At 39.1% G+C, this 12,641-nt stretch overlaps 1 protein-coding gene across 2 annotated transcripts; it reads left to right on the forward strand.

Moving 5' to 3' along the window:
- Positions 1-272: 272 nt before the first annotated feature.
- On the forward strand, positions 273-11,148 carry LOC129730676 (GILT-like protein 1). 2 transcript variants are annotated; one of them, XM_055690202.1, is made up of 6 exons: positions 273-410; positions 465-677; positions 851-982; positions 10,455-10,616; positions 10,761-10,901; positions 10,961-11,148. In XM_055690202.1, exons 2-6 carry the CDS (start codon positions 594-596, stop codon positions 11,048-11,050), a joined length of 609 nt encoding a protein of 202 aa, XP_055546177.1. In that variant the 5' UTR covers positions 273-410; positions 465-593; the 3' UTR covers positions 11,051-11,148. The 2 variants fall into 2 exon arrangements, with proteins under 2 accessions (XP_055546177.1, XP_055546176.1); XM_055690201.1 differs by having other exon boundaries at positions 304-677.
- The last annotated feature ends 1,493 nt before the right edge of the window (positions 11,149-12,641 follow it).

The following is a 12,641-nucleotide window of genomic DNA, read 5'->3' on the forward strand; positions in this document are numbered from 1 at the left end:
TCTGACTTCAGTTTAGTTCAAACTGTGATTATCTTGATGTTTAGTCCACAAGTTTCGAACATAAGCTTCGTTTCAAAATAGAATAGGTTGCACTATTTCCAATGTTTATTGTTTGCTGGGTTGACGGACAGATAATTCAAACTAAACGTTCGATTATTATATTAGTTTACACTTATAAGACTACTTTAATACTAAACGACTAATCTAAAAATTAATCATTGCAGGCCATGAAGTTATTCGCTGCAACCCTGACACCACTGAAAACTCAATCTGTGCCGTGCAGCTTCACCCGAGTAAAACTCTCAATTTTAGCCGTACCAGTATCATTCGTGTTGGTCTCAGCTGTTCCGGAGTATCGCCCGATGTGTACAGACTTGAAAGGAAGAGTTCAGTTATTGGTTCAGTTTCAAGTAATCTATACAATGTGACCATAAAGACCTCGCTGAGCCGTCACCATATTACAGTAATCGAGCGACTGCGAAGCTGGTTTGACGTGTTTCTGCAAGACAAACATAACCTCGAGAGTAAAGTGGGTTTTCCCAATAAACGCGCGCGCAGGTTCAACCACTTCAACGGACAAGAATCCGCCAGCAATGGAGCAAACTAATTCTTTTCTTTTAGTTTTGGCAGTCGTTGTGGCTGCTAATGTAGCTTTGCTAAGTGCGGACACAACTCGAGTAAGTGAATTAAACAATGACCGCATTGATTTGGCTACCGTAAAAGCCAGTAGGCACAGCTAAAGTTAAAATTGTATGTGCTGACGAACATTGCTGTCAGTTGTGTTGAACATTTACGCAGAAATATAAGTGCTTAGCAGTGAACATTGAAAATTCTTTTGACACCTTTCCAGGTGAAGGTGGATGTGTACTATGAGCACCTGTGTCCGGATAGTATCCGTTGGATAAGCGATCAGCTGGGGCCGAGTTATGATGCTCTGCGGGATATCATTGACATCGATTTCATTCCATTTGGCAAATCAGTGGTAAGTTAGAACTGTGCGTTATAATGATAAATTTTAGTCAATTGTAACAAACGGTCTTCATGTGATTTCAAGAGAGGTGTTGGTATAACAATCTAGAACTCAATGTTTTTTTTAATTACACTAAATTTGCTGTCTAAGCGGCGTTCATTTATAGAGTATTTTTTGAATAAATACCAACATCTTTTGATGTATTATTTAATCCTGATTTTGATCTTGATTCACATTTAAAAGATTGAAAAGAGATCTTCAACAGTGTTAGATGTTAGTTTTCTCTGCTTTTCAGTCTTTTTTGAAAATGGTTGGTTGACATAATTAAAATTACTTTGCCAGGAATGTTTTTCTACGCGGATTTCAGAATTTTCAATGCGACACGTATCCCTCGCGGAAAAACGACTTTTACGCTGTTGGACGCCCTGTGGTCCAGAAATGGAAAACGTTACGTTTTAGAGCAATACTGTCTTCGGGAAAGTTTTAAAGTAAAAAAAGACCCTTCTTTGGACACTAACAAATTCGTGATGAATCTTCCTACAAGTGAGATAAAAAAATATTTTCTCTAAAAATCAATATTTTTGATCGCTGTCTTTGGCAAAATTTTCCAAAATAACATAACAAAAAACTTTGTTGAAGACACTAGGTAGCTATTTCTCAATATTACTGAGCTATCTGATTATGTTCAGTTATGTTAAAAAAAAAGGTTTCTGCCGTTAAAACTAATATTTTACACCACTATACCTCTGATATTCTTACTGAACTATTAAAACAACATCAGACCTTTATTTTTTATATGTTACAACAGATTTTATTTTATGATAATTAGGTTTATATAAATTTTTCCTGCCAAAAAATTAACTTTTGACAAGTAATTCTCGATTCGCCTCCGTTTCCCAACACATCCCTTCCACATTTTGCAGAAATTCGCAGAAACTTATGGAACAAAACAAATTTATTGCAAGTTCATTCATGTCATGTTGATCAATATCGGATCTAAGTTGAAAAAAACATAACAAGCTTTGAATTTTTTTCGTTTTGATGCATCTTTTGAAATATTATCGATGCATGTAAACACGTGGTTTTTCGGATAATTTTATATTATGTTCTGAAGTATGAATGCAGTATGATAAAAAGTTCATTTCCTTAGTTTTAAACTCTTGTAATCAAGCCAATGCCAGCCAGCCTCTCCCGCTCTCTACTTTGAAAATCTCCGGACGAGACATCCATGTCAGGTGGCAACCCTACACAGATTACACCTCATTATTTCCTCTAATCTCCCACGTTTTCGATTTATGATTTCTGCTGGCTGACTGATAAAAAGCTTTTGCAACACCTGAAAGTACTTTTGTGCAACAATGATTTTAATCCCAGCGTAAAATTCCAAGGAACAATTCGAAAGTGTCTACTGATCAAATGAAACTTAAACTAAATTATCCGACAGAAATTTTCATAGAAAGGTGCTCAGTTTTCACCTTTTGCATGTATGATGTAGTAAGTTGACTGTATTTATTAATAGTTCTAGATTATTTTATGCAATTTTTGTAATGTTTTTCGTAATTTTTTATTCTATGCGGTACTTAGTAAATTTCATTCGTTTCAAAGTTCACTTCAACATATAAGCTATTTTACCATTCACCCCTTTTTTGTTTTCTAACATCCAGAAAGTTGTAAATCAAAAAATCTCATGCATTTTTTTAGAATTTTTGTTTCAAATGTTTTGCTTTGTAAAACATCTACTAAGGCTAAGTACTATAGTTTTGCTTTTTTGGAGGGTAAACTAAAAACAAGTTAATTTACGAAAAAATATTTTGTCTCCGTTAAATATGTATTCTTGGACACACCTTCGCTATAAAACTCCCGGATGTTATGTTTTTTCAAGGATCAAGTATATTGCCAAAGCTGGTGTGATGACTAAGTCTCATATTCCTCTCAGTTTTCAATGCGTCTATTCCTACAAACAATTGGTAAAGATGTCAAAAGTGACACAGATATTATGTTATCATTCAAAACGCGGTTTTGTACTGGTTAAGACTTTGATGTCTGCTTTCAAATTGAGATAACTTTCTCTCACTCATCAATCAAAATTGAAACAGACATATTACGGGAATGTCATGAATGATAGTATTAAAATTTGGTCTTGGACTATTCTGGAGACCCGCAAAGTGTGAATAGTTTACTTCCAATGACTAGCGACACAAAACATTTCGTGACACTTGAAAAAAAAACTTAAACTTAAAGTGAACTGACACAATCCTTCTATTACTTAAATTTTTGTATGACATGATGACATTTTGACAACTGAAAAGGAACCCCACATGTTACTTGGCCCTGGGCCCCCACTAGCCTCAATCCGGCCCTGGTTATACTAAATAGATGTGTTGATTAGTTGAGTTGCAAACCTTCAAGATTTGTGTGCAGGTGTGTTTAAATTTTTTTCTATTTTCAACACAGCGTTTTTAAAATTTATCGACCTTGGCAAAAACCTACATTTCGGTTATTACTTTTAGCGAATTTCTTCATTCCACTGCGTCCGGGCAAATCACAGTGCGTTGAATGTATGGGAACGAGGGACAAAAAGTAAAACAGCCATTCTAGTATTTGTTTTCAATTGGTGTGTCACAAAATGTGTTTACTATCGATGAGAGCTACTATTTGCATAATTGGCGAATAATAAATACGTAATCGCAAAAATGTCTCAAACGCCATTTTTTGTACACAAGCATAAAATGATAATTTTTCAAGAATATTATCCATTTCGAGATGAAAGGCTTGAAAAGCATATTCAAATAATTTCTGAGCGATAAAATAATGACCTAAACGCCATCAAATTCAGTATTCATTATTGTTTTCATTTATTTCCTATTTAATAATGTTTATATACGGTTTACTGCTACAAATCATTTTTTTTTCCGTGTTGGGTATTTTCGTCACTGCGACCAATTTTTTGATATTTTGTGACATTTGATACAAATCATTTAGACATCATTAATCCAGGAATCTTTCATGTGTTTTACACATAAATAACGTGTTATACATGAAAATAAGGGACAGATGTACGATAAATGGCTAACTCTTGGTTTTAGAGGTATCATTCGAAAACGCGAATTCCGGTTGAAAGAGCAAACTTGAGCAATGACAATCACTTCCAAAGTTTGAAGGATATTCCAAATAAGGGCATAAAGTGAAATTCAGAGAGGTTCTTTGGGGTACTTTTTTTGACGATCGATTTTAAATTGAAAGTGTCTTTTTTCTCTAAGCATAAAGAAGCACGACCAAAAAGCCTTCAACTACCAAATGCGCTACGTTATGTCTCTATAGTAACATTTAGAATTAGTAGTTACATGCCTCTACCGTTGCCATTTGGGTTTTAACTTGAAAAGATATAGAGTTTATTGAAAAATTAATTTGAAAACTAAGAAATTTTTTGAAAAATAACGTGTCTCTTAGATAGTTGGAACCACTTCACAGTAGATGCGTTTCATAATCGTATGGGTGAACTTACGAGGTTGATAATATCACCACAGTATGTCTCAAACATGTAAAAAACATATCAGCATATAGAGTTGGTTCAATAAGAAATCCACTTTTTTGATTTTTGTCTATGGTACGTTGCACTGTGCAAATGCCGAGCAATAAAAAACGGCGTCGCGATTTACGACGCAAGTAAGAAAGAGATTTTTTTTTTTAAATAGTTTATTTGACACGGCACGATACAATTTATGTTTAACTGAGCCAAGTACATTTTTTTTTAAATTCTAAATCAGTAGGGAAAAGAGGGAGGCCTTTTTTTTATTCTCGCGGCCGACTACGAGCTAGTGGGGATTTAAGGTGAGAGGAGGGGTGTTACAATTTTGTTTTTAACTATTTTATATTACAGAATGTATTCGTTTGTACGTGGCTAACCAGTGATGTTCTATTTGAGCAGTTTTGGCCTGAGGTGTCTGCGTAAACATAGAGATGCCGAGTCTTCGTTTTAGTGTCTCTAGCCGGGTGTATCATTCTCTTTCAGTTTGTGACAGAAATTGTATTCTAGCAAATAGATAGAAGAAATCAAATTTTAATGCCAGCATTTTTTATAAACCCGTATAGCTGTGTCATGTACTGGAGATCACCGCTTCCCAGAATGTCTCTAACGGGTACGTTCGGTTGTTTTCCTCGGGCCCGAAGGGAATCTATAAGCTCAGACCTAACACCACAGTATTCGGTACACGACCAAACAACATGCTCGATGTCATGGTAGCCATCGCCACAAACGCAATGATTACTGTCTACAAGCCCTATACGAAAGAGATGCGTGTTTAACGTATAGTGATTGGACATAAGTCTGGACATCACGCGAATGAAGTCCCGACCTACATCCAACCCCTTGAACCATGCTTTCGTCGATACCTTAAGAAAAATGGAATGTAGCCACCGGCCCAGTTCATCTGAGTTCCATGATGATTGCCAATTGTTGAGTGTTCTATGACGCAAAATGCTATAAAATTCATCATAAGCAATTGGTCTTACATAAATATCGCCATCAATAGTACCCACCTTAGCTAAAGCGTCAGTCTTTTCATTGCCCGGAATGGAACAATGAGAAGGGACCCACGCTAAGGTAACCCGGTAATTTTTATCTGTTAAAGCACTTAAAAACCGCCGTATTTTCCCCAGGAAATACGGGGTGTGCTTCACAGTCTTCATCGATCGCAGAGCCTCAATGGCACTGAGACTGTCTGTGAAGATGAAATAGTGGTCTATGGGCAGGGTTTTGATGAACCCAAGAGAGTACTGAATGGCAGCAAGCTCTGCGACGTACACGGAAGCAGGAGCATCGAGTTTGTAGGAGGCGGTAAAATTTTCGTGGAAAACACCGAAGCCAGTGGACTCATCTAGATTAGATCCGTCAGTGTAAAACCTTTTATCATAACTAACATGTTTAAACTTATTGGAAAAAATTTTAGGGATCTCTTGGGGTCGCAATTGATCCGGGATACCAGAAATGTCTTGTTTCATGGTGGTGTCGAAGAATATAGCATTATTAGGAGTATCTAAAAGTGCGACATTGGAGGAATCGTATGAAGAAGGATTAATATCTTTAGCCATATAGTCAAAATATAAAGTCATAAATCTGGATTGAGATTGAAGGTCGACCAACCTCTCGAAATTTTCAATTACTAATGGGTTCATAACTGTGCATCGAATTAGCAACCGGTAAGAGAGATTCCAAAAACGATGTTTCAACGGAAGAATACCCGCTAGCACTTCAAGACTCATCGTATGGGTCGACTGCATGCAACCTAAGGCAATACGCAAACAACGATATTGTATTCGTTCCAGTTTGATCAAATGTGTGTTTGCTGCGGAGCGGAAGCAGAAACACACGTACTCAATTACAGACAATATCGTTGTTTGGTAAAGCCTTAGAAGGTCTCCTGGGTGGGCTCCCCACCAGGTTCCGGTAATCGTACGAAGAAAATTAATCCTCTGTTGGCATTTTCGTGTCAGATACCTAATATGGCAAGCCCAGGTGCATTTAGAGTCGAACCAGACCCCGAGATATTTAGCGACTAAAACCTGAGTGATTGTTTTACCCGTTAGTAGGAGCTGCAGCTGAGCTGGGTTATGCTTCCTAGAAAAAACGACCAGCTCAGTTTTCTCCGGAGAGAATTCGATACCCAGCTTAAGAGCCCATTCAGACAAATTGTCTAAGGTATCTTGCAATGGTCCTTGCAGATCGTTAGCCTCGCTTTCAGTAATGGATACAACGCTATCGTCTGCAAGTTGCCGTAGCGTGCATGAATTTGCAAGACATTTATCGATGTCATTGACGTAAAAATTATATAAGAGAGGGCTTAAACATGAGCCCTGGGGAAGACCCATGTAACTAATTCGGGAAGTTGTCGAATCACCATGTGCGAAATACATAAGCTTTTCTGACAACAAATTGAGCAAAAAGTTATTCAAATTTGGTGAAAGTCCCTGCGAATGAAGTTTCGCGCTTAAAACTTCTACAGAGACAGAGTCAAAAGCCCCCTTAATATCCATGAACGCAGAAGCCATTTGCTCTTTTCGAGCAAAGGCGAGTTGAATTTCGGTAGAAAGCAACGCTAGGCAATCGTTCGTTCCTTTGCCCCGGCGAAAGCCAAATTGAGTATCTAAAAGTAAACCATTTGTTTCGACCCATTTGTCTAACCGTAAGAGGATCATTTTCTCCATTAATTTCCGGAGGCAAGAGAGCATAGCAATCGGCCTATAAGAATTGTGATCAGAGGCGGGTTTTCCGGGTTTTTGAATAGCAATGACTTTTACCTCCCTCCAGTCGTGCGGAACAATGTTTAGCTCAAGGAACTTGTTGAACAAGTTCAACAAGCGTCTTTTTGCAGAGTCGGGTAGATTCTTCAACAAGTTGAATTTAATTCTATCCAACCCTGGAGCTTTATTGTTGCACGAGAGGAGAGCCATTGAAAATTCCATCATTGAAAATGGAGGCTCTTCCGTAGCTACTAAAAACGCGTCGCGAAAGGTCTTCTGTTCGGGGACAGAGTCCGGACAGACCTGAATACTCCTCGGACTCATTCGAAACGTTACGATTCCGCATGCGCCTGGCGGTATCCCAAAGAGTGCTCATCGCTGTTTCCCTCGACAACGCGTTCACAAACCGCCGCCAGTATCCGCGTTTTTTTGCTTTTATCAAGCTCTTCATTTGTCTATCCAGTACATCGTACTTTCGGAGCAAATCGATAGTGCTTTGTTCTCGGAAGGCCAAATACACCGAGGACCTCCGCGCGTACAGGTCTGAGCACTCTTTGTCCCACCACTTGGAGGGAGGGCGCCGTCTAATCGTTACCCCGGGTATCGGTTTCGTCTGAGCTTGAGTCGCGACGTCGATGATCAAGCCAGAAACGAACGCGTATTCTTTCTCCGGAGGAAACAAGGCATAGGTCTTTTCCATTCATATTCGTTTGAATGGCAACGACTTCAATATTCGAGATCGAGGGGAGGTCGATTCGGAAGAAGGAACAGCACTTTTTAATCCCTAAAAGTACCCCTCCACCGTGTGAGTCTCGATCTCGACGAATAATGTTAAAATCGTGGAAATTGAGTTGATGCGTCACAATTGTATGTATTTATTAAATGAGAAAATAGATCGAATTTGGGGATGATACTTCTGCAATTCCACTGTAAAAAAAAGTGATAAAATTCCTAACCTCTTTCGCCGTATTAGTCATCGAAAGATATGATAGCTGAAATGAGGGGCCAAGTTGCTGCTAGTTGCTTCAAAAAGGTTTTCACTGTATGAAGAAGGGCAAGAAGAATATTTTGTAGAGGATCTGGTATGTTGAATGTTTTAAATATCCAGTCCACAATATCAGAGAATTTTATGAACCCTGTTTCTTTTTTATCTTCTGATCGAGAAATGGGTGCACGAGGGGTTTTTGGTGCCCCAGGAAGTGGTGGGTACTCCTGGTTTGATTTAAATTTAAAACCGGGAGGTACTTGCTTCGGTTTTTCTTCATCGCTTCCTTTTTGTGTTGGCTTATTGGTCATTCCGCTAGGGGTTATCTTGCGACCTTTGCGAGAAAGATTAGGAGAGTTGATCATTCTCCTCTTCCTAGATCCTTCTAGCATGGCATAAGAACACCCTTCGACGGGATCGTCAGATGTACCCTCATCGGTTGGCAAAAAAGAGAAGATGTTTCCTGTCGAGGGTGGCTCAGCACTCTTCAGCATTTCCGCGAAAGAGCGCTTTGATAGTTCCTTGAGGGAACGCTTAATTTTTTCCTCGCGCTGTTTGTACGCGGGACACGCCGAAAGGTCATGCCGAGTTCCCTCGCAGTAAAGGCACTTTTCAGTATTCTCACTGCAAGCGGTCTCAGCATGATTGCCTCCGCACTTGCTGCAGCGTGCCTTGTTGCAGCAGTAGGTGGCTGTATGACCTAACTGCTTGCAGTTTTGGCAATGCATGACCCGCGGTACGAACAGGCGTACAGGCATACGAACCCTGTCCAAAGAGATGTAGTTCGGCAGTGCGGATCCGGCGAATGTTACACGGAAGGAATCCGAAGAGAAGAATTTCTTCTTCCCTTCTTCGATGGATACTGAATGCAATTGCTTGACATCCAGTATCTTTACATCTTGAATCAGGGGGTTCTTGAAGCAGCCAACCCCGTGACGCAAAATGTCATCGACCGTGAGGCTTCCTTCGGTAACCACACCGTCGATCTCCACGTCCTTGGCAGGGATGTACACGCGGTACTCTCTCGTGAAGAGCTCGTAGCTAGCAATTGCATTTGCTTGCTTCAAGCTACTTACAACAACTCGCAGTTTGTTCGGTCTAACCTTTGTAATTTCGGTTACGTCCGAAAACTGTTTTGCCAGGTCCTTGCCGATTTGAATAATATTTAGAGGCTTCTTTATGGGCCTGAAGTAAACTACGAACGGACCTTTCGAAGCATCTGGGTAAGCTTTCACCCGTGTTGCCGGTACCCTTGCTACGGGGCTAGGTAGCGGGGAAGGTAGAGGGGAATTGATGGGGGAGATCTCAATCTCTTCCCCATTTGTTTCCACATCCAGGAATAGTTGCACCTGCATGTCGTCCATTTTGCGGGAGCGTTACGCTCTACCGCACACAAGTAAGAAAGAGATGCCAAATAATTGTTCACGAACTAAGCACGCGCGGCAGTGGGTTGAAGCTGACAAATTTTACAGTGCGCTTCGGGCAGCAAGTCTGGGTCAAAATCGAGCGAATAAAGAAGGGTTTTGACAGCAGTTAGTGCGCTTCCAGGTCAAAACGAAGTGAGCTGGTGGAATAAAGAAATTCGCTTTTTGACTTGTGGGCAGCGTTGCCACTAAGATTTAAATAAAATCTTTCAAAACAAAAATAGAAAGTCTGGAAAAAATCTGGCACTCATTGTCGAATAAAATTCTCGACAAAATATAAAGTGAAGACCTTTTTTTTTTTGCTCTCGCCGGGTGTAGGTAGGTAAAGGCCGACCACGGTCCGTCTCGCAATGATGACCTTTTTGCGAGACGACGCGGATGAAATCTGGCAACAATCTGTCTCATTTTCAAATATCTGGCAGATTCTGAGGTTTATCTGTTTGTCTGACGCGCAAACGAAAATCTGGCAAAATGCAGATTTATCTGGCATACTGGCAACGTTGCTTATAGGTAGTTGCGGACATCTATTCCTATTAATCTTAATTAATATGTTAGGTTTAAGTGATCAGCTGTTTTTGAGAAAAACGGTTGGTTTATAAAAAATACCTGTAGGTATACTAATTTCACTTGTTCATGGGTTGCATAAGAAACGTCATCTTAAAATGTACCGATAAATGAATAACCAAAACGAATTGGCTGATTAGTGTTAATAGCCTACTGTTTTAAAATCTTATCGTACTGCACTTTTTAGCGTTTGCGATAAGGTATACTGAACCGAAACCGCTTGACCGAAGAACGCAATTACCCTAAATTGTTTTTTTTTTTTTATTCATAGAGCATCAACAATGGCGAATCCTTCGAGTGCCAGCATGGTCCGCTGGAGTGTGAGGGTAACCGGATTCAATCATGCGTTCTGAACTACATTCCGGAGCAAGATCGACAGGTTTCGTATGTGGTTTGTCAGATGAACTTCAATGCAGATCCGCGCGGTTATGAGGTGAGATAATTTTATCAAGTACAGTTAAATTTGATAGCTAATTTCCTAATCTAAATCCGATGATAAGACGCTTTAAAAGATAATAAAATGGCGTCATCATGATTGTGTTTTTTTACTTCTCATGTTTTTTTTTCAATATTACAGTGTGCTTTCCGATCTGGAGTCAATCTAATTTCTGCGCAAGCCTGCGTGGAAGGTGATCTTGGCCGGCAACTTCAGCTTCAAGCAGAACGTCGTACTCAGCTGATTGCTCCTAGCTTTGTGCCAACTATTGTGTTCAATGGAGTAAGGCGAATATTGTTTATTATTTATATTGATATAAACAATAATCTTACCTTTTTCAGCAATTCGATCAATCGCTGCAAGATCGCTCGTTGAATGATTTCCTTGGAGTTATGTGTGAGCTTAGTAATAATGCAATTGCTGCCTGTTAGTACTTCTATCAACCTAGTTGTTTTGGACCACTGTGATTCACCAGGACGCGACAGTATACAGCTTTGAATAAATTTTATGTATGAAACTCTCAACTAAAGATTTCCGTTTGATTATGTACACAAAAATGCCGAAAATTCATTCGACAGCTAATCGCGAAGAGAACAAAGATCGTAGCTTATTCTGATCTGGATAGTTGACTAAAGTTAACGTTCAATTTACTGCAGGGATGTTGTTTTATAAATTGTTGACCATCTTTTTCTCAATGGAAAGTTTCCCGGCAATTTTTTTTGCATAAGCAATGGCTTTGTATGCCACTTCTGTGGCTTTCACTGTGTCTCTGGAGCATAAATTAAATAGGGGAAGCATCTAGGTAAGAAAGTAGATTGCAATAAACGAGTCTGTGGAGTTTGTTTTGAGTCTCAAAACTGAAAAAAATCTATATTTTTTTCACCGCAAATGGTTTGTTGGGAAGTACACTTCACATATTTTATAATGTGAAAAAAATCATTTATAATAAATTACACCAATGTTTCGAGTGAATTTAACATATTTCAAATTGAAAATCAAAAAAGCATCACTCACCTAATCTGTATCACATTTTTCTCCGAGAAAACTCAGGTTGTTTCTGTTGTATTGTTGATTGCGACAAATTTCCTCACGAAAAATTCTTGTAGAAGTGCGCGGGTACGTCCAATCGCGGTGATATCTTCTACAAAAAGTGCGGAAATTGGATTTGCGCACTTTTTGTAGAAGACACTAACATGATTGGTTATAACCGCGCACTTCTACGGCGTTTTTATGCATCTTGCGAGATAAATTCTAACTTCTATGTATTCTCACTAGAGTGATTCACCAATCTTGTTTCGCTCAGCTCTGGGGTGAGCAGCAAGCGTGTTATTTTTTTCTGTGATTGGCAGAAGCACAGCTTAAAGCAGAAAAAGAAGTGCGAAGCTAAAAATTGCTACACACAATGCCTTTCTCATTCGCACTTTATTATTTGTTGAAACAAATTTGCCAAAAACTTCAAATTTTGGAAAAAAAATACATCTTGATTATTCCTATTGGGTTCATAGTTCAAACTTTAAATAATAAAATTTAGTAGCCAACAGCACAATTATACCGAACATTTCAAACTAAACATTCATACGCATGCGAACATATATTCACATACATACACAAACACACACACACATACACACACACACACACACACACACACACACACACACACACAAACACACACGCACAGTGATTTTCACATTTCGATACGTTACCTTAAAATCCAATAATAATGAAATTCAAAAAATAAATGTTAGCTCCCATGCACTTTTCGTGGTTCTTATGGGTCCCATAACAACTGTGTAATAGGGTGGGGAATCGTTATATGGGAAAAACGAAAACTTCAGTTCGTGCTCATCTTCCAGCCAGAACAGACGCAAGTCCTCTTGATCGCGAGAACAATACGCATTCGATACCCTTTTGTTCGATTAAGATTGCCGTACGTTGCTATATTTGCTATTATTTCGCAGTGGTTTGCTCGCCGCGTGTGACTTATGGAAGTGAACAATAGTCAAAAAATGCGCGGGGATA

This window comes from Wyeomyia smithii, chromosome 3, assembly GCF_029784165.1.
Source record: "Wyeomyia smithii strain HCP4-BCI-WySm-NY-G18 chromosome 3, ASM2978416v1, whole genome shotgun sequence".
NCBI lineage: Eukaryota > Metazoa > Arthropoda > Insecta > Diptera > Culicidae > Wyeomyia > Wyeomyia smithii.